The sequence below is a fragment of the Galdieria sulphuraria genome, assembly GCF_000341285.1.
Source record: "Galdieria sulphuraria unplaced genomic scaffold scaf_0, whole genome shotgun sequence".
Classification (NCBI taxonomy): domain Eukaryota; phylum Rhodophyta; class Bangiophyceae; order Galdieriales; family Galdieriaceae; genus Galdieria; species Galdieria sulphuraria.
In genome coordinates, this window is record NW_005178475.1 from 218,497 (window position 1) to 238,898 (window position 20,402).

The window sequence follows — 20,402 nt, forward strand, 5'->3', positions numbered from 1 at the left end:
AAGAGATTTTCTCTTGACATGTTAGTAAGACGTGATGATATGACATTGCTTTGAAAATCCTATCCATGAAATCTCATCTTAAGTGGCTTTATCTATCGTATTCTACAATCATGAAATGATCAAGGCGATCATTCCCCATCCCAAAATGAGTTGAGATCTCTACAAAACTATCTTTTCATTATTACACCACAGCAAGTCACGCCATTCCATTAAACTACTATCATGTCACAGCTTTCTATTTTAGAGGAATATCATTCGCTTTGGACAATTCCTCAGAAACTGGAAAACGGAACCAATTATCTTGCCGTTGTTCTTCATATGAACTATTATTCTTAGGCATTGTATTTTTGTTCAAGTCATCCTGAAATCGAACTCCTTCCGTCAATGCAGTTTCTAAGGACTGAATAGTACGACGCTTGTATGCGAGAGCTACTTGATAATCTGGGAAGAATTCCCTACCAAACTTCTCACTTAGGTAGCTATATAAATCAAATATTCGATATCTGCTTTCCAATTTCTGTAAATCAAGCTGTGTAAGTAGTTTACCTTGGTAAGGACGAACAGTGAGTTCAGAACGACTGCCTGTAGCAACATTTTTTGCAAAACTACAAAAGAGTTATTTTTAAGCAACCAATGACCATCTTTTCCCACCTTAACAAATATTTCATAAGAAATGGATCCGAAATATTTACAGGAGCTTGACAAAATTCAAACTGTTCTTTCAAAGATAAAGTACCAGCCTTGTTGAAAAGCGCATGAATAAGTGTAGAGCAAATCATAAGAATCCTAAACTTACTTGCTGTAATAAACGTGCAATTCGACGCATTTCCAAAAATTTTTGTTCACAAAGAGAAAACAAATTATCCAACTTGGCATATTCTGCAAATAGGTCCAATAAAGTCGAGAGCTTTACATTATCACCCACTACAGAAGCGAATAGTTCCATCTACACGATTCAATATACTTGATTCTACTTTCGAAAACTTGGAAAAAACCTTACTTGGTCCAAAGTAGGCATCAATCCAGCGCTATCTATGGAAGGAACGGAACCTTGAAAGGCTTCTTGTAAACGTGGAATGTCATGTTCGTACAAACAAGTAGCTTCACCATGTGGATATATGCTAAAAGCACGTCCTGCACGACTGCAATATAAAAAATAAGAAGTCCTCTTGAGTCAAACGACGTTTATACGAACCCAGCAATTTGACGAATAAGAGCAAAGGATAAGGGCTCCTTACGAGCAGAAGAGGATAAGCCATGAAACTTTTCCAAACCTATTTTCATGAAAAAACACATTTTTCAATGCTGCAACATACCAAATTACTAAATAATTACTGGCAAAAATGATTCTCTTAATATTCAGATTCAGACCCATGCCGATTGCATCTGTAGCTACTAATATTTTATATTCCGACTCAGGATCGTTGAATAGTCTCGCCTAATAAATTTCACATCAATCAATAAACAACATGGATGATACTGATGGTTAAATTTCCTACTTGATAACTTCGCGTTTCTGGTGGTAGACTTCCATAAATAACACAACACCTTTTTCCAGTGGTTTGCTCAACTCGATATTTGGTTTCGTAAACATCGCGTCTTGAAAATACCACAATGGTATCTCCATCTTGCAACTTGTTCAAATCTCCATTTAGACTCTTTCGAGATATTTCAAGAGAAGTTTGGCGAAAGTATTCTAATGGAAGAATAATGTTCTGACTGTAAATTGAATGCCGAGATAACCAACCTTTTTCTTCAAACTCATCGCCACATCTTTGAGCCAACTGTTTTAATAGCTCTTGATCATGTCAATAATAGTAACATTCAGAGTACTGATTCTTACCTTTTGTACTGGGGTCTCCACATACATGCACTTCCGAAGCTTGAACACCTAATAATCCTCTAGTCCAAGACCAACCCTAGTCAAAAGTAAGTTTCAACATGACCACTACATCAACCTATACAAACACGTTGTGCATCTCCAATCATTTGAATTTCATCCAACACAGCAACTTCATATTCTTCTTCTGTTGAGAGCATCTCGATTGTACAAGCAATATGTGAAGCAAATGGAATTATTTTCTTTTCCTAATAAACCAAATGATTAAATATACATATATACAACATCGTAATGCTTATTTATAAAACTACCTCTCCAGTCATTAAGTTGGTAAACACACCGTCAGCATTCATTTTTTCAAAGGCTTCCCAAGCAAGTAGTCTCAAAGGACCAGCGTAGACTCCATTCTTCGCACTTTTCAGTCTTTCCATTGCAAAATATGTCTTGCCGCTATTCGTTGGGCCAAAATGATAGACAATCTAAGATAAACAATAAAAAAGAGTAATAAAACAAACCATAAGTAGAACAGTTACCTTTCTCCTTCTCTTTCGTGCTTCTGGAAATAGTAAATGAGGTAGTCGTAAGTCAGCATATTCTCTCATTCGATTACGGACTTGAATTTCTTCAGGAAAATATTGTTTGGTATATTCGATAAAACTTGGAAACAACTCTTCTAGAGCTTTAATATCATCATCTACATAATTAACGAAATAGTTTAGTTATCGTTCAAAGTCTTGCCTATATGATTACCTTGAGATAGTGCCTTCAATACAACGTTGTACAATTCGACATCCTCACGAGTATACAGTTCTTTTCTTCCAGTTGCCTCGTGCACGTGTTTTCTAAATAAACGAAGTGCACGAGGATAAATCTCTTTACTGATACCAATCTCAATAGCCTTTTCTTGATAAGATGTATCATCTATCACATATTCTCTCAAAAGGTAACGAATTTTTTCCCGTTCCTTGTCGGATAAAGGTTTTACTTTTTTTACAAAATATCTTTCTCTGTCACTTTCCAACGAAGTTACAGCATACTGATCCGAATCTTTCTGTTTAATGTCTAAAGTACTCGAACAATAGCTCTTTGCAATAATAGGAAGGTGGAAAGTATCTGGAAGCTTTTCCTTTGCAACTAGGTTGAGAAAACGACCAGAATACCAACTTGACAAAGGTTTCCTCCACGAATAACCCAATTGCAAACGACAACTAGAAGCTAATACCCAAAGTTTAGGTACCAAGTAACGTGTATAGATATGAAGCATATTTTGACTATAGCTAGAATGAGAAATGCGCCATTCTGTCGAATGTCGTTCAAAAAAGAGCTTTGGAGGTCAAAAGGGAAAGCATTCTTCTTCCATGCTAACAACTTTTATGATGTCCTTTCTATTCCTTCATATAGCGAAACTAATATTCTAAAATTACAAAAAAATATTTTACGGTTTTCTATGACACTTTGCGATTTATCATCAAAGGCAATTGGAGTTTCTTACATTCTAAGAGTTCCATCTTGAATAGAAAACGCCAAACTCATGGAAGGATGAAGACTCAATCTCTTCTTCTTCACATCTTCAACTTGATTGAACTTCACTGATGTCTTGGAATGTAACTTGTTCATGGCAATTCGTAGACGATGCAAGTCAGAGTGGGTTCGATCAATCCAGTCTTCTGTACAACTATAAAGTTCCTGTTGATTGCGTTGAAGTTGTTTGACTTCCTCGTCAAGGAGAGAAAATACTTGTCTCCAAACAGACCAAATACTCTCTCTTGTAGGTAGATACTTTTCAGTTTCTGATGGTCGAATAGTTGGACTTGTGTAATTGGAAATACTTGTTTTGGTTGTACCAAAGAACCATAAATAGAGAAGCCATAAGCCAATCATAAGAGCTGCAGAACCTAACCACTCCATTTTCTATCAATTGAATTTCAAAATAAGCGCCTTGCTGAAGTGAAAACGCATTATTGAACTCACATCTTGACTATTCTTTTTATTTTCATTTGTCTTATATATAAATGGCATATAATCGAAAAGGTCATCAAAGACAAGTTGTTGTCTTGTCTCCGTAATAATAGTTCCTATCAAAAAAGACCAACTAGATGCTTAATCCTTCTCTGGAAAGGAAATATTACATCGATTGGTCATACACTTCCTAACAGTATCTCCACAGTTCTTCTCAATACACGAAGCCAATGCCTCCGCTAGTTGCGAAGAAATACAGCTGCCATATTTAGCAGGATTGTAACACTTGGAGTTGAGGCATTCAGAAAGACACTGGGCTCTCCTTTCCTCGCCAAAATATGCTTTGCTACAAACAATAGCACACTCACGCAAATAAGTATCTTTACAAGAATTAACTTGTTGATCACAAAAAACACTGGCTTTCATTCCCCTGGAAATTTCCCTACTCACAGTTTGGTTATTATTTGGTTTACAAAGTTTTTGTGAAAGTATGTACTTGCAGGCAGCAACTGTGTTGACACATTTGGATACGAGTCCTTGACACTTGGTTTTCATACACATGGAAGCACTAGGGTCCTTAGAGATACGACCAGCTACAGAAACCTTCACTCGCTCTCTTGTGATGGGATCCATTCATTCAACAACAAAAGAACAACTCCTTCATATGTGTGGAAGCAAAATGTCAAAAGATCTAAAATATGAAGATGGCTCAAGATTGTCAATTGACACAAATATTCAAATAGTTTATATATATATGTACAACATATATCAAATAAAATAAAAGAAATGTGAAAAGTTTGTACAACGATTGATGACAAGTGCTTTCTTTGGAGGATGACAGACGATCATATATGTGAGCATTCTACGTCTTTAACTTTGTCTTTCTCAAACCAAGCTTATTCAAGAGATAACGACTCCTCTAATGGAGTTTTTTCACCTTGCTTGAGGAACAAAGATCAGACCAGTGTTGTTGACAACTCAGTGCACTTGTTGGAAAGTGATAACCACAAGTTACAAGGTGTATTTTCTTTTGGTGATAATTCGGAAGGTTGTTGTGGTCTAGGAAGTCTTGAAAGTAGCCGCCAACCCATTCCTGCTCATGTTGCTACCTTGGCTAATAAAAAAGTAGTCCAAGTCGTCTGCGGTCATCGACACGTGCTTGTGCTTACAGTGGAAGGTGAAGTTTATTCTTTCGGTTCCAATAAATTGGGTGAATGTGGAACAGGAGTGGCTTCATCTACCCCCATTCCTTCACCTGTTCCTATTACTACTATCAACTATGATGAAAGAGGCTGCTCTTTAGATGATGAGGGTCGCATACAGATTATCAACGAAAGAATACCTAAAAAGGCTTCCATTCCAGTTTATACAAAGAATGGAAATACCAAAATTCGTAGAGTTGTTTTCATAGCAGCTGGTTATAGTACATCATTTGCACTTACAGATGATGATAGAGTATATGTATGGGGTAGAAATGAATCGGCTGCTCTGGGTTTAGGTATTTCAGGTGGTTGTGTACATACTCCTGTAATGAATCCTTATCTATCTGGCTTATGTCTTGTTGAAATTGCTAGTGGAGGAGTACATGGCTTGGCTTTAACCAAACAAGGTGTTGTTTATGGTTGGGGTGGAAACAGTTATGGTCAGGTTGGATTTCCTTCAGGTTCTGGAGCTTCTAGTATTGTTGCTTATCCAACTATCATCACTTCACTTCAATGCACACATTTTAGTCATATTTCATGTGGAAAAGATATGAGTTTTGTCGTATCCACACAAGATGATGAAGTTTGGGCCTTTGGATATAATGCACATGGAGAGTTGGGACTAGGACACACAAATCCTGTTCCTGAACCACAGCAAGTATGACATTTTGCATTGTATCGTAAGGAATGAATATATTGATAATTTAGGTTGTTGGACTGCAATCCAAAGGAATCATTCAGATTGCTGCTGGTATTCGACATGTCTTGGCACTTTCTTCTTCAGAACTAGTTTATGCTTGGGGAGAAAATAATTATGGACAACTGGGAGATGGAACTGTAGAAAACTCTACTTTGATAAAGGAAATTCATATATTGCGGAATAGACGTGTAATTCAAGTTTCTGTATCTGAATGTGCTTCTTTTGCAGTAACAATACATGCAGAACTGTTTGTCTGGGGTTCAAACGAGAGACATGTTCATGGACATCCATCTGCATCAGGTAAAATTGATAGAAATGTGATTATTTGTGCTAAAATGACAAAAAGGTTTCTTATCTCCTCGTATGGCTACTTGGTTATCCCATTTGGAGACTTGTCATGTTGCTTCTGGATTGCAGTTTACCATCGTTTATCAAGTAAGTGTTGCATTCTCTCCAAGTATAGGAATGATATGGTCTTATTTTTCTACAAAGAATGCCAGACTTGAAAAGGAGATTCCGTCATCTTCTTTGATGAACGATTGGATAGCTATGTTAGAAACGGGACAGTTTACAGATGTCACCATTTTTGTAGGTTCTCAAAGGACAGTAAGTCATATTGTTTTGCTCCTTATAACAATACACGTTATGTATTTCTTTAGCCTTTACGTGCTCATCGTTTGGTATTGATTACGCGATGCGATGTATTTCGTAGAATGTTTTTGACGGATTGTGTAGAAAGTCGAACTGGAAACATTGAAGTTCCCGATGTTGCTCCACATGTCTATCAATTATTTTTACGTTATTTATACGGAGACCAGGTAAAGTGAATTGATTTATGATAAAACTATGGATAGGTATGAATGGGTTTCCATAGATAAATATTCCTTTGGAATTTGCTATCGACTTATTGGCCTTGGGCGATCGATACAACTTACCAAGATTGAAAGCCTTGTGTGAAGAATGTCTAAGAAAGCATCTGACTATTACAAATGCTGCTAAAATATTTGAAGCTGCATCTTTATATGATTCTAAAGAGTTGAAACAAGTTTCTTTGCAGTTTATTTCGAATAACTTTGGTGAAGTAGTGAGAACGAATGGTTTTGCTAGTTTAGACAAGCATTTGATTTTGGATATTTTGGTGACAAGTCCAAGTTTTTTACGATTTACTACCAAAAGTTTGGAACAACAACCAGCCATGACAGTGGAACTGCACAAAGATGGAAAAGAATCTTCTATTCCTGATGAAATTGGGGAACAAGAAACACAACAACTAGTAGAAACTGAAAGACAATAAGCCAAACCCAACTTTTGTATATAAACCCTCTTGTTTATCAAACATTATTAAAAAGTCCACGAACTTGTTTTGAAGTTTTCATATAATATTCGGATGCTGCTGCGACACCTAAATGATAGTTTTGTTCATCTCTATAACAATGTGTATAATATCCTACCTGAGCCTAACTTGATAGGAATGCCCACTTCTAACATGGCCATTTCAGTACCAGCTAAAGTGGCTAATACCATCAACTCATTCAAATCACCCAAATGACCAATACGAAACACACGACCACGAACCTTATGAGTCCCTATTGAGTTGGAAAACATTCAGAGTGTCATTCTCTTACCTTCATCAATCCTGCTCCAAGAGATAAATTGTATTTTTCATAAGCGATACGAATCACCTGTTGGGCATCGAATCCTTCAGGAACCACAACTGCAGTCACTGTATCTGAATATTCCTTGGGATTCTTGCAACAAGTCTTCAAACCCCAAGCCTCCACTGCTCTTCGAACGCCATGTGCCTAAGACAAACATTCATTTCGTACCAAAATAGAACATTCAAAATACGGTTGCTCACCAATCTTCGATGTCTAACATAAACACTTTCCAAGCCTTCTTCCATTAGCATTGCTAAAGATTCCTTCAGACCATATAATAGCGGGATGGAAGGAGTATAAGGAAAATATCCAACATCATTGTTGACAATCATGTCTTCAAAAGAGAAAAATACGCGATGAAGGTTGTTCTAATTCAATCGAGTAAACTTATCATCAAATCACACAAGTTGGTCACTCTACCTTTTTGGATCTTTCCAAAGCCTTTTCTGATGCACAAACCATTCCTAAACCAGCTGGCAGCATCAAACCTTTTTGAGAACCAGTAATAGCCAAATCTATTTTGTAATCAATGGCAAAGAAAACATTTGAAAATATTCGAGCCATACCAACTTTCCATTCATCCATTTTGAAGGGAATGGAAGCAATAGAAGATACGCCATCTACCATAAGTAGAGCAGGATGATGATATCGATCGAGAATATTTCGAACGGCAGCAATATCTGTAGTCACTCCTATCCACTTGTCAATGTTGCTTGAATGGTTCTTCTCATGTTCCTAACCTGTAGTGGTCTCATTATGTACAACACATACTGCTTGATATTCATGTCGAGTATCTTGTGCAATATAACTAGATAGAATATCGATAGGAATTCCTTCTCCCTATGTAAATGTCAACATTAATCGTACTTGATAAAAATGGATATCCATTCTGTTATTTACCCAATCCACATCCAATATGGTAACTTCCAATCCCAAACGCTGCATCATATCTATCCACAAATGGGAAAATTGACCAAAACGAACAGAAATAACTTTGTCTCCCTTATTAAGAGTATTGGTTAACGCTGCTTCCCAAGCACCTGTCCCACTAGCTGGAAATATAAACGAACGACCCTTTGTAGTACCGAATACCTAACATAGTTGTTGTTTCCAATCAGTAAAAACAACGAATAATATCCAATTCACTAACCCATTTTATATTTTCTAATACAGTTTTGGCCAAAGCTGGAAAGTCTGGAGAGCGATGGTCTTCGCTATTCCTATGCAACGATAGAACATTGAGTTCAAACATAGAGAGAATTCATCACACATACCTATGCATGGCTCTAAGTACTCTATCTGGCACATTGGTTGGACCAGGAACCATAAGAAAATTCTTGCCATGAATAGACATATTTTGGTAAACAAAAGACAACCTGCAACGATACCCAAAAATGAATATTTCGACAATTCAACGGATGGTCATCTTTTCTTCATTTCTACAATTCACTTTTTATTCCCAATCAACAAGAAAATAAACCCAATGAATGTGTAGTTTCACGTTTGAGAATAATTTCCACAATGGAAGAATAAACACCTAAAATCATAATAACAAGACCCAATATCACAATAAAAATGTTCAACAACATCCATAACGGTCTTCTCTCTCCACGATGATCAAATAACCAAAAGACCCCAGATAGTCCATATGTGAACTGAGAAGCATAAAGAGAAGCAGTCAAGCTAAGCAACTCGTTGAAGAAAGGAATTGCTTCTGATATTAGCCAACCCAAGCACCAAATGAATGCACATAAAGTGGACCAAATAATCCATGAAAGATACGTATGTCGTCGAAAATGAGAAGAATAGTGACTAGGAACCAATCGAAAGAACAGAAACTTCGCAGCCACGTGTGCATAAATAACTCCTGCAATCACAATCATTGGAGTTGCCAAACCATAGGCTATTTGACGTAGTGTTGAAAAACGTAGAGTAGATATAATAGGAGAAGTTAAATGACCACCTCCAAAAGCATACATGATAGTTCCTGTCAAAAGGTAAATAGTTATATCAGTTACTTGAAGACCGAATAGTGCTCTACTGAACTCTTTTGGGTCGCGCATTTCAGCTATAAAGTTAAAAAACGCTAAATGACCAGCATAAGCAAATATAACGTCCATAATAGAAACAAGACAAGAGGAAAAGGAAACATTTGTCACAAAAGCTTTTGGAGACTGAAACAAAGTATCGGTTGGTCTTTGAATAATAAGTGCAACTCCTGTAAATATCAAAGCACAACAAATACTAAGAATAGAAACCACAGACATATAACTCACACCTCTCAAAGTACGAGGAAGACTAAGAATGAAACCAATCAAAGCAAATAGTATAGCACCCAATAGTCGACAGAAGTGATTGTTCGTCCAAGTTTCCATAGCTATACTTCCAGCTAGGCAATGCGCTCCAACCAAAAATATTAAAAACAGACAAAGTCCAGTAGAACAAAGAAACCTTCCCAATCTTTTCTTTAAAACATAACCGGCATCTCCAAAGTTACATACTTCTGGGTGATTCAATCGAAACTGTCCCAGATTGAAGCCTGTATAAGTAGAAAGGATTCCAAAGGACAAGACAAGTACAACTCCAGGAACATATCCCAAAGTAGAAAAGACACTTGGTAAAGATAATACTCCCAAAGCTACTGTTTCAGCAGTCATAGCACAGTAAGCCATATTCCAAGACATAGTTCGGTAAGGAATATCTTCTGGACCCTGCATTTCATAAAGCTCTTCTCTAAACTCTCGACTATGTTCTAAGAAAGACGCATATCTTCTAGATAAACTGAAGATATCGTCTTGTTCTTCGATATCTGTCACAGTAGAAATAGTCGACATGACATAACTTCGGTCTTTATCCAAACAGAAACAGGAGATTATTCGTATTTGATTTTTTGGACTTTATATCAATATGGAATAAGTGGACAACTAAAAGAATAATCATCATAACAATCGTCAACCAATTGTTCTGTTGATATATAACGAAATATGTTATTCAATCCCCAAAAGTGTGCCTCTTGTGCTCAAAACAAACAAACAAATATACTTGTGACAAACAAATGGAATAATATCGACTCCAAGAAGAGTAAAGAACGAAAGCAAACCAAGCGCTCTTTCTTTGAAAAGTTCCTCAAGTTTACTGGTAAAGTATTGTTGTTTGCATTATTTCAAATACTTGCAAGTAAGAAGACTAGAAGAAAAGTGACTTTTATCACAGCAGGGAGTTTGTTATTTCAAGGACCACGTCAAGTTATTATCGAAGCTACTTGGAGACCTTTACTTTTTGTTACCTTGGCTCCTCCACTAATTCAATCTACCCATCCTGGTCTATATAGAACTTGGCAGTTTTGGAGTAGAGTTATTCCTATTTATATTGGATATAAGATAACACAAAAAGAAGCACAAACTTTGCCAGAAGAAGAAAAAAGGTTATTGTGGGAGAAACGTCACGAATGGGGTTCTGAGAAGGTTTACAAGTTATGTACGGAATTGAGAGGTTTCTATCTTAAAGATGGTCAGTTTTTAGGAACTCGTGCAGATTTCATGCCAGCTGCTTGGATACGAAGACTAAAGACACTACAAGATGAAGTACCTCCCGCTCCTTTTCAAGATATTCGACGGACGATAGAAACTTCTTTGGACAAACCCATCGTAGAGTTGTTTGACTGGATTGATCCAGTTCCTCTTGCAAGTGCAACTATTGCTCAAGTTCATTGTGCAAGATTAAAGATGAATGGACAGTTGGTCGCAGTGAAGGCACAATATGCAGACCAAGAAAGGCTCTGTCAGCTAGATCTTTCTAATCTATCCCGTTTAGCCGTATTTTTACAAAGACATGACTTGAAGTTTGATTTGGTTTCCATAGTGGAAGAATTTCAGCATCAAATTCCATTAGAGTTTGATTTTGAAAGAGAAGCTCAAATGATGCAACGAATATCAAACAATTTAAGAAGTGCTGGCATTCTACCTCAACGAGTAGTTATTCCACAAGTTACGCAAAATTTAGTTTCAAGAAGAGTTTTGGTTATGAACTTCATCGAAGGATTTAAGATCGATAGATTGGTGACTGAATCCTTTCCTAATGTCGATCGCAATGCCATATTGGAGAACATTGCCATGGCTTACGGACATATGTTGCTTATAGATGGTTTATTTCATGCCGACCCTCATCCAGGGAATCTTGTGTTTCTTGAAGATGGTCGTATTGGAATCTTTGACTTTGGTCAAGTGAAAGAGATTGAGGATGATCTTCGGATAAGGTTGTGTGAATTGTTTGAAGCTTTGGCTCAAGATAATGTGAGTAACGTAGCCAACGCATTTAGTGCTCTTGGCATTCAAGTAGAACACAACCAACAGTCAGAACAGTTATTGTCTCTGTATGCTACTGGACTATTTGACACTTGTGCCTTGCCAGCTGGTGTGGAAATCAATCCGTTTTCCGAAGCGAGTCCTTTGAAGACCGCACGAGTGCGTCGCTTTCCTTCCCAATTATTTATGATTTTACGAGCTATGCAGCTGTTACGAGCACTCACCAGTGCACTTGCCTGTGACTTTTCCTTTGCTCGAGTATTTGCTTCCTTTGCTACGACTGGAAAGTGTCTAAGAAGGTTGTCAAGTGATTCATTACTTGTAGAAACTGGTGACAGTTGACACAAGTACTTGTTCAAGTAATTCTTTTTGTTGTAGGGTGTTGTGTAACACAAGATGCGAGAGGTAGGCCCTCACCTTGTTGACTCAATACCCTTGGCCTTTTTTCTAGCACTCATATTATCCACCAGTCTATAAAAGAAAGGATTAGACTTTAGAGGTAAGAAGAGTGCAAGTTTTGTTGGAGAACACAAGGACAAAATAAAATAGTTTCACTTTTATCCTCTTCAACCTACGTCGTCCTTCAAAAAGTAAATCAAATGGATGAATTCTGACAAATGGAATTTCATGAAAAGTCTCCTACAGATGCTCTAGTGGACACAATAGAATCGATTTACAACAAATAAAACTGTTCATAAAATGCCAACTTTATAGACTACCTTTGTCTATTCATCACTAGGCATACAGATATTAGAAAAAGAAATGATAAGACTATCCGGCATCGTTCTCTAAATCATCCGCTTCTAAGTCGTCTGCCTTGTTAATTATAATATTACCAAGATTGGCCTAAAGAAGAAATACTCAGATAAACAAAAAACAAGATAAGGCCCTACTAACTTTCTCATTCAATAATGATAAAATTGCATCGGCAGTTCGACAACCTTTACTTCGAACATCATCACAATCAATAGGTTGGACTTTCTTTCCCTTCTCAGGTTGAGGAAATAAAATAACTTTGGATTTCTAAATATAGACTTGTATTAAAACAGACAAAAAATGTAGGACAATAAAACTTACATATTCTTTGGTAGAGAAACCCAACTTCTTACCCAAGCCTTTCCATCTTTCTTCATCTTGAACATTGACGAAGCCCATCTGCACATCTGTCGTCTCCGGTATTCCAGCACGAATTTCCTTGTGAATGCCTGCAACCTGAACAAACCAATGACTCGATGCCATTGAAAATAAATGTATACAAACCACATCAAATGCTGCCAAATGATTGTTTTGTTCGAATTCCGGTTCTGAACCATTCGTCACAAATAATATTAACAAATGTGTCTTTCGTTTGGCAATAACCGACTCGACTTCATTCAGTGAAATGTTTTCAACATATTTCAATTGCAACTCCGTCGCTTCTACAAATTGGGACATGTCCATTTCCAAATTCTCGTCTGTTAAATGGAATAAAGTTGTATTCGCCAATCGATTGACTTGTGATGCTATTGCTTCGGCTTTTCGTACCAGTAATTCTTGTGCAGTCGATGTATTTCTTTCGGCAAAATACAATAAAGTGGGAGCTCCATCTACACGGAATCTATTCAAAGCAAAGTGCTTGTGAAGATCTTGTTTCTAAATATATTCAGAAATTCTTTACCTTTTGGCCAATTCTATGTTCTTCTCCAAGTTCACTCTCCCAACGATAACTTGATCCGATGCAGATTCCGCAAGTCTTTGAAAATGTGGCTCCATATCCTTGCAATGACTAGAATAAATATATATAGTCAGTATTCAACTAAAGACTGATTGCAAGAAGAATAACGGGTACTTACTCACACCACGACAAATAAAACATAACTACAGCTGCTTTGGATCCATCCAAAGTCTTATTCCAATTCTCACTGTCGAGTTCTACTATCTTGTGAGAAGCCGTCTCCTTGTCCTCAATAATTTCTACTTGAGTACTGGGTGATGCCGAAGTAGATACTGAATTGGAGGCTTTTCCTCCTTTTTTCTTAGCATATGCTTGTTCATGGAAGCAAGCAAGTACTATAAAGGAAAGCAAAACTACTTGGAAAAGCTGTAGCTTGTGTGGTCTCATTTAAGCTACCAAAAATGGATTGAATTGCTGGAGGAAAAAATGAAATTTTATTAGATCAGAACTTGATCAATGATGGCGCCATTTCTGGTGGATCATCAATGGGAACTTCGACAACTTATCACACGAATAACTTTTGATTGAAGAAGCAACATCTTTTGTTCACTCATCATATACTTTTGAAGAGCCTAATCTCAACATTCATTGTTAGAATAGTGCTCTTCAACGCATAGAATCAGTAAAGGGTATAACCGTTGGGTCAACATTCAGCAGTCTTGTAGGTCGCTGTGTATTCTTAAGAAAATGGTAAAAGTGTTGCCATTTTGACATAATGACTTGTAGTAAAGTATACTCTACTACTAGTAACTACTGTAGGCATGAATAAGCATCTTGAACAAGATACCAGAAACTAGACGGTCCAAAAGGGCAGTCTTGTAGCTTCCTCCTACTTGTATTTTGAATGAATAGTTTCTAAAAGTCCAATAATAGATGAACCAGGGTTTCCTTATTTAACATGCTATGGCCATTTGTATGATAAACATGAACACAATAGTTGCTCTATATAGCTGAAACAGATAGCCTACCTTGAAATTTCTTCTTATATAGGCCGGACTGTAATCAAACAACTGCTTATTTTGAATGATGCAATTCAGAGAAAGTTCTTTGGAATAGAATGGCACACAATCCCAAATTTCTCGAAAAGCACTGAGTGACGTTGACTCTTCGAATATTTACAAAATGATATCTGGAGTGCTCTTATTCATCGTTCTTCTTTCCGTATTGTTACCAACAGGTTGTGGAGTGTTTACAATCATGTTTATTATACAACACAAGCGACTGCAAAGAATTCGTCGGAGAAGACGCATGTTCCGAAGGGCCAGTTCTTTATGTGAACAACAAAGGAAGAAAATAGTTGCAGACGTGTTACTGTGTGATGTCTGTCCCTTGCACATATATGAGGGTTATGTTGTTGATGGAACAGCGGCAAATTCAGACCAGAATGAACAATTCCACATAGAAGGAACTGTGGATGATTCTGTCAAGAGTCCAGGTCAAGTTTGGCAGAATCTTAGTCCTTCAGGTGTAAATAACGCTGATTCATACCGAGCAATGGATGCTTTTTCGTCATCCAAGTCAAAGTTTCGTGGGAAAGAAGGTTGTGAGCCTTTACTCAACCTTCGAAAAGAGTTTGCAGAAGATGAAGCTGAGAGTCGCAAGGTTGTTCAAGTGCAAAACGGTTGTGATGCAGAAATGAATACAGGTTGCCGGGATAGCACGAGTTCAAATAGCCAAAGACATCTGCTGTCAAATAGTTTTGTAGATTCTGAAGAGTGTGAAGAACAGTTTACTTGTTTGAGTACAGATGAATGCTCCATTTGTTTGGAAAGCATAAGAGTGGGAGACTATATGCGCAAGTTACCTTGTGGACATATATTTCATGCCACTTGTGTCGAACGATGGCTGTTACATGCACATCGATGTCCTTTATGTAACAAAGATTTGATCTCATGTTTGAATCGCAAAGTTTCCATGGAAGATAACAGTTGGTTGAATATTTGGGCACAAAGCGAACGTCGAAGGAGACCTGGATGGAATCGCCCTTTTGCGCACATTCGTTATTTGTTCCAAGAACATCCTTTTGAATGGAATCATTTACAACTTTTGTTTGAGAATAATGAGAATGTATCTGAAATACCTGAAGATACTGTTTAAGTATTCCAACTTGCTTGTGGAACTTTAACAAAGATATTGAATGTATATAAGAATATTCTAAATTTTCATTTTGTAACAAGTAACTTTTACTCTGTTTATAATTAGTCTTAGTATCCTTTATATTGGCCCATAAAATTCTCCAACATTGCAAGAAACATTTTTGAATACAATATATTATATCGTGCAAGAAAGAACACTACTGAAAAAGAAATTCTAAACCCTTTTGCCAAATTTGAACAAGGTTTTAAGCTGCAAGGTTTTGAGAAGCAGTTGCATAAGGTCCAAACCGAATAAATGTCCAAAGTCTAGCAGCTCGAGTGGTGGGCCTTGACTGCCTTCGCAAGGACGCTACAAGTTCCTGATCAGCAATAGATATGGAACGAGTTTCGTCTTCCTGATTATCTGATATAGCAACCGTCGTATCTGGCGAGTTATCAGTCGTCACTTGTGCTGTATCTGTTGCTTCAACAGGCCTTTCATACGCGGGGCAATTACAAAGAGGACAACGATTGGCGCATAATAACCAGTGAGTAATACAAGCATCATGGAATGCATGCCGACAATGAAGCATTCTTAAATACGTTCCTACAGTTACTTCCTCTAAGCACACAGCACATATACCGTCCGGCACACGATATTTTCCATAACCATAACTTTTCCTAGATTCCCCAAAATCACTTTCTTCTGCATCTTCTGGAATGTTTCTTTCCTGAAAAGGCTTGCTGTCTTCTACTTGGAACGATTGTGAAAAAACTCCTGAAGGAAGGTTCACTCTTGGCACCTCCAACGTGCTGTTCCCTTCTCCCTTCTCTTCTTTATCCTCGTTAACATCGACCAGTAAGTTATGGGGACCTCTATAAATTACAAGAGGACAAGCTCTTTCTATTTCTTCCTTGGACAATCCTCGAAGTCGTCTTATGCTTGAGCTGGGAACACCAAAAAGCGCAATATTTGAAACTCTCGAGGTATTCGCAGAATCTCTAACAAAACGACAAGCAAAGGCAAATAATATTATCAAAACGATAGCAGTTATGATGACACCAACAAATACCAACACGATGACGGTGACCGGTGGAGACTGGGTCATACCGAATACAAACCACTATACAGGAAAGGAAACCGAAGAAAAGTATATTATGTTTTCAATTTAAGCAACCAATAGATAGCACTTGCAGATAAAGTCTTTTGCCAAAATAGCAACTCACACTTTCTCCCAACGCATTTCTTGATGATCTCAAGAACGAGAGATGATAAGCTTTTCTCAAATCCCAAACAACACAATAGAATGCAACACGTGCGATTCTCAATAAAGTAAGTTTTATCCAGAAATGATTCCATTTCTATAGAGACATATTCTCAAAATCTTGATATTCTCAAGGCAATTTATTTCCTCAACACTAACTAAAATCGTTGCCTTGATTGAACAGCTTTCTGTCGTCCATCGTCTCGGTGCGATTATTTAATTCACTTGTCGCTTTCCAGTTTTTGAAAGAGATTTGTATTGTCAATGCTTGCTTTTGTAACTTTTTCTTCCAACTTGAAAGGTCTTCAACACAAGTTTGATTATTCTAAGAGACTATCTAAAAAGGATCGACCTGATTCGAGACCAAAACATCCTACCATTCCTTGGACTAGGAAGTTTTGGTTGAATGCAGTAGTTTCAGGAAACCAAAACACGACACTTCAAACCACATCCTTTAATGAAAGACTATTACATAACGAAAGTGAAAGAATCGGAAAAGTTTTACGTCCTGTTGTTCCAATATTGATGGGATCCAGTGCAGATTTGGAACGGTAAGAAAGGTTTCTTCAAGTCTTGTATGAAGTTGTTGATAGAAGAATCTTTCAAGTTGTCAGAAGATAGCTGCTGCTTGTAAACAATTGGGATTGGATACCGAATTACGAATTGCCTCTGCACACAAGGTTGAGTGGTGTAGCAGAGATGGTGTTCAGGAATTCTAATTTTTGTTGTGATAGATACCTGAAAGATTGCTAGATATTGTGAAAACATATGAAGCAGATGCAAGACCAAAAGTATATATTGCTGTGGCTGGAAGATCCAATGCTTTAAGTGGAGTGTTGGACTGTGCCGTATGTATTTCACATGCATTCAAGATGGACTCAATCAACTTGTCAAAAGGTCTCTGCACCAGTTATTTCTTGTCCACCTTATAGTGATTCTTATGGAGGAGCAGATTTGTTTTCCTCGATTCGAATGCCTTCTGGTGTAGCTCCAGCATATATTAGTGAGCCTGGAGTATGTTTGAGTCTTATTGTTTCAATGAACAATCAAAAATGTGTTTCTAGTCAGCAGCTTTATTTGCTGCAAAGATTTTGGCGATATATGACGAAAGAATACGCGAGAAAGTTCAAGAATTACAAGCTGCCTATAGAGAACGCCTTTATGTGGAAGATGTCGATTTGAAGACAAAAGTAATTTGAATGGACTTTCTATATCCAATTTCTTCTGAATAGATTGTGTAGTCTTATGTTCCTAAAATTCGAGCACTGCGTGAACAATGTCTAAGTATTACTTCTCTACCGGGCAATTTACATAAAAAACAAGGAAAAGTAAGTATTTCAAGATGTCTATGCTTTGAAATTGAATGTTTGTGTATCTAAATGGGAAAATCAATCATTTTTAGGTTCGCGATCAATATGAAGGAACGGAATATATGATTCTTATTACGACTGATCGTCAAAGTGCATTTGATAGAGTGCTTGCATCCATTCCATTCAAGGGTCAAGTATTAAATCAGACTTCGGCTTGGTGGTTTGAAAGAACGAAACATATTGTAAGCAATAATGAGAATAGAAGGAATGTTATAGAAGTTGATTTTCTTTGTATAGATTCCCAATCATTTGGTAGCTGTACCACATCCATATATAACTATTGCAAAGAAGTGTCAACCATTTCCAATTGAATTTGTAGTAAGAGGTTATATCACTGGGTCCACAGGTATTTGTATCGTTCCTCCAAGAAATGATTGGAGCCCTCATATGAAATGTTATTGGATAGAAACTTCTTTATGGAAAAATTATGAAAAAGGAATACGTCATTATTGTGGAATCACATTTCCTGATGGTTTAGTTAAGAACCAGAAATTGGAAGAAAATGTTTTGACTCCAACCACGAAAGAGACAAATGATCGACCCATTTCACCTGAAGAAATTGTTGCAGAAAAGTGGATGACGAAAGAAGAATTTGAATATTGTAAGAGAGCAGCATTGGAACTGTTTGCCTTTGGTAATGGATATCTCATCTTGTATGTGGAAATAGAATTGATTAGATTTATAGGACAACAAGTGGCTAGAGAGCATGGCTTGATATTGGTGGATACGAAATATGAGTTTGGTAGAGATAAGGATGGCAATATTTTGGTGATTGACGAAATGCATACTCCAGACTCTTCCAGGTATAACTTGATAGCTTTTCAAGATGGAGTTTCTCAAAAGATTTTTTTAGATATTGGTTATCACATTCTTATGAAGAAAGAATGAGCCAAGGAAAAGAACCAGAAAATATTGACAAGGAGTTTTTAAGACTTTGGTTCCGTGACCATTGCGATCCTTATCACGATACTGTGTTACCTGAAGCTCCAGAAGAATTAGTAGTAGAGTTGAGTAGAAGGTAATCATATCGAATGAATGCTTTGTATGAAGAAAAGATATTTGACTCGTGTTGGCTTTAGATATATTATGTTGTACGAACTTATCACGTGGCAAAATTTCGAGTGGGATTTGGATGCCGCGTCTTCTTTATGGGAAGCAGTAAGGCCTTATTGCAAGAGTTGAATATGATAAAGAGAACTTGATAGAATGTTTTTAGAAAGAATATGTTTCAGCTTTCAAAAAGACTTGTTAGGTACAGGTTGCCTTCCTTGTAGTTTTGCAAGAGCCTTGGGTTTCTTTCCTTGTATTCTTGTATTGGCTATAATAGCTTGTGGTTATTATGTAACCACTGTGGCAACCTTTATTCCTCTTCTATCTTCTTCTCACTTTGTAGGGATACTTGGACTCTTAGTAACTCAACTACTTGTTTTGAATATTCTTATCAACTTTCTTCTTTCCATATTTTGTGACCCAGGTGGTGTACCTAACTCTTGGAAACCTAGTGAAAGTATGAAGAATATAAGAGGTTCTTGGTCTCGAACTGTTCAATGGGTACAAACGGAAGAGACTGGCGACATGCAGTCTGTTTTGACTTGGGAGTTTAAACGCAATGGTGCTCCTCGCTTTTGTCGTTATTGTGCCACTTATAAACCAGATAGAACTCACCACTGTCGTTCTTGTAAGAGATGTATACTTAAAATGGATCATCATTGCCCTTGGATTAATAATTGTGTGGGGTTTTATAACCAGAAATTCTTTATTCTCTTTGTTTATTATGCATTTCTTGGCTGTTTATTTGTTAGTGTTACTGGAGTAGTAACTCTCAAGAGAGCGCTATTTATTATTGGTGAAGAGGAAGGAAAACAAGTCGTTTCCGCAGCATTTGTAGTGATTTGTTATTGCTTGGTAACTATTTTTGGACTTGCGCTACTCTTTTTTGCAGTCTTTCATACTCTTTTGGTATTGAAAGGAAGAACGACTATAGAGATGCATGAAATAAGGGATCTTGCTAGAGCTAGAATTGTAAGGAAATATGATTTGGGATGGAAGAGGAATTGGAAGTGAGTAGAAATAGTAGTTTTGACATATTTGAGAAATATTTAATGATGATGTTAGGAAAGTATTTGGAAATAATGTGTTGTATTGGTTTTTACCTGTTCGTTGGTCCATAGATGGTGATGGTTTAACTTTTGAGTCGAATGTAGAGGAACAACGGATAAGTCTTATGGAAGATGATGATGGAGTATAACTCAACCCTAAAAAGTGGTTATGATAGAATATCTTATGATGCTTTTTGGAAAGAGTTGTGAAGAAGA

At 37.1% G+C, this 20,402-nt stretch overlaps 12 protein-coding genes across 13 annotated transcripts; 5 read left to right on the plus strand and 7 right to left on the minus strand.

Annotated features, from left to right (window-relative positions):
* Positions 1-16: 16 nt before the first annotated feature.
* On the minus strand, positions 17-3,161 carry Gasu_01120 (ATP-dependent RNA helicase (mitochondrial)). Its single transcript, XM_005709211.1, has 13 exons — positions 2,591-3,161; positions 2,374-2,534; positions 2,152-2,319; positions 1,969-2,088; positions 1,844-1,919; positions 1,748-1,798; positions 1,500-1,696; positions 1,336-1,438; positions 1,196-1,274; positions 1,001-1,142; positions 797-946; positions 652-740; positions 17-605 (listed from the first exon to the last, which is right to left on the minus strand). Exons 1-13 carry the CDS (start codon positions 3,102-3,104, stop codon positions 236-238), a joined length of 2,220 nt encoding a protein of 739 aa, XP_005709268.1. The 5' UTR covers positions 3,105-3,161; the 3' UTR covers positions 17-235.
* Positions 3,162-3,195: 34 nt separating this feature from the next.
* Gasu_01130 (uncharacterized protein) lies at positions 3,196-3,781 on the minus strand. The gene has a single exon (XM_005709212.1). It carries the CDS (start codon positions 3,746-3,748, stop codon positions 3,329-3,331), a length of 420 nt encoding a protein of 139 aa, XP_005709269.1. The 5' UTR covers positions 3,749-3,781; the 3' UTR covers positions 3,196-3,328.
* Positions 3,782-3,796: 15 nt separating this feature from the next.
* On the minus strand, positions 3,797-4,541 carry Gasu_01140 (uncharacterized protein). Its single transcript, XM_005709213.1, has one exon. It carries the CDS (start codon positions 4,430-4,432, stop codon positions 3,941-3,943), a length of 492 nt encoding a protein of 163 aa, XP_005709270.1. The 5' UTR covers positions 4,433-4,541; the 3' UTR covers positions 3,797-3,940.
* Positions 4,542-4,591: 50 nt separating this feature from the next.
* On the plus strand, positions 4,592-6,978 carry Gasu_01150 (UVB-resistance protein UVR8-like / chromatin binding / guanyl-nucleotide exchange factor). Of its 2 annotated transcripts, XM_005709215.1 has the most exons (7): positions 4,592-5,659; positions 5,710-6,001; positions 6,048-6,136; positions 6,194-6,307; positions 6,361-6,519; positions 6,576-6,757; positions 6,814-6,978. In XM_005709215.1, exons 1-7 carry the CDS (start codon positions 4,634-4,636, stop codon positions 6,941-6,943), a joined length of 1,992 nt encoding a protein of 663 aa, XP_005709272.1. In that variant the 5' UTR covers positions 4,592-4,633; the 3' UTR covers positions 6,944-6,978. The 2 variants fall into 2 exon arrangements, with proteins under 2 accessions (XP_005709272.1, XP_005709271.1); XM_005709214.1 differs by lacking the exons at positions 6,576-6,757; positions 6,814-6,978 and having other exon boundaries at positions 6,361-6,559.
* An 8-nt stretch (positions 6,979-6,986) lies between these two features.
* Gasu_01160 (serine--glyoxylate transaminase) lies at positions 6,987-8,791 on the minus strand. The gene is made up of 10 exons (XM_005709216.1): positions 8,634-8,791; positions 8,510-8,579; positions 8,260-8,451; positions 8,100-8,199; positions 7,926-8,051; positions 7,780-7,874; positions 7,560-7,727; positions 7,327-7,503; positions 7,153-7,276; positions 6,987-7,103 (listed from the first exon to the last, which is right to left on the minus strand). Exons 1-10 carry the CDS (start codon positions 8,711-8,713, stop codon positions 7,033-7,035), a joined length of 1,203 nt encoding a protein of 400 aa, XP_005709273.1. The 5' UTR covers positions 8,714-8,791; the 3' UTR covers positions 6,987-7,032.
* Positions 8,792-8,796: 5 nt separating this feature from the next.
* Gasu_01170 (amino acid transporter, AAAP family) lies at positions 8,797-10,201 on the minus strand. The gene has a single exon (XM_005709217.1). It carries the CDS (start codon positions 10,191-10,193, stop codon positions 8,823-8,825), a length of 1,371 nt encoding a protein of 456 aa, XP_005709274.1. The 5' UTR covers positions 10,194-10,201; the 3' UTR covers positions 8,797-8,822.
* Positions 10,202-10,231: 30 nt separating this feature from the next.
* On the plus strand, positions 10,232-12,342 carry Gasu_01180 (aarF domain-containing kinase). Its single transcript, XM_005709218.1, has one exon. It carries the CDS (start codon positions 10,344-10,346, stop codon positions 12,003-12,005), a length of 1,662 nt encoding a protein of 553 aa, XP_005709275.1. The 5' UTR covers positions 10,232-10,343; the 3' UTR covers positions 12,006-12,342.
* A 13-nt stretch (positions 12,343-12,355) lies between these two features.
* On the minus strand, positions 12,356-13,791 carry Gasu_01190 (protein disulfide isomerase). Its single transcript, XM_005709219.1, has 6 exons — positions 13,496-13,791; positions 13,321-13,428; positions 12,924-13,260; positions 12,741-12,875; positions 12,561-12,686; positions 12,356-12,509 (listed from the first exon to the last, which is right to left on the minus strand). Exons 1-6 carry the CDS (start codon positions 13,762-13,764, stop codon positions 12,435-12,437), a joined length of 1,050 nt encoding a protein of 349 aa, XP_005709276.1. The 5' UTR covers positions 13,765-13,791; the 3' UTR covers positions 12,356-12,434.
* Positions 13,792-14,611: 820 nt separating this feature from the next.
* Gasu_01200 (E3 ubiquitin-protein ligase RNF128) lies at positions 14,612-15,522 on the plus strand. The gene has a single exon (XM_005709220.1). The coding sequence runs from the start codon at positions 14,626-14,628 to the stop codon at positions 15,472-15,474; it is 849 nt and encodes a 282-aa protein (XP_005709277.1). The 5' UTR covers positions 14,612-14,625; the 3' UTR covers positions 15,475-15,522.
* A 1-nt stretch (position 15,523) lies between these two features.
* On the minus strand, positions 15,524-16,781 carry Gasu_01210 (zinc finger (C3HC4-type RING finger) family protein). The gene has a single exon (XM_005709221.1). The coding sequence runs from the start codon at positions 16,559-16,561 to the stop codon at positions 15,719-15,721; it is 843 nt and encodes a 280-aa protein (XP_005709278.1). The 5' UTR covers positions 16,562-16,781; the 3' UTR covers positions 15,524-15,718.
* A 100-nt stretch (positions 16,782-16,881) lies between these two features.
* Positions 16,882-19,294, plus strand: Gasu_01220 (bifunctional phosphoribosylaminoimidazole carboxylase / phosphoribosylaminoimidazole-succinocarboxamide synthase, chloroplast or mitochondrial precursor). The gene is made up of 12 exons (XM_005709222.1): positions 16,882-17,268; positions 17,325-17,397; positions 17,452-17,565; positions 17,615-17,731; positions 17,782-17,907; positions 17,959-18,045; positions 18,120-18,269; positions 18,325-18,433; positions 18,494-18,721; positions 18,773-18,890; positions 18,941-19,105; positions 19,167-19,294. Exons 1-12 carry the CDS (start codon positions 16,982-16,984, stop codon positions 19,267-19,269), a joined length of 1,677 nt encoding a protein of 558 aa, XP_005709279.1. The 5' UTR covers positions 16,882-16,981; the 3' UTR covers positions 19,270-19,294.
* A 7-nt stretch (positions 19,295-19,301) lies between these two features.
* On the plus strand, positions 19,302-20,402 carry Gasu_01230 (zinc finger (DHHC type) family protein). The gene is made up of 3 exons (XM_005709223.1): positions 19,302-19,339; positions 19,371-20,147; positions 20,203-20,402. The coding sequence occupies exons 1-3, from the start codon at positions 19,311-19,313 to the stop codon at positions 20,333-20,335; spliced, it is 939 nt and encodes a 312-aa protein (XP_005709280.1). The 5' UTR covers positions 19,302-19,310; the 3' UTR covers positions 20,336-20,402.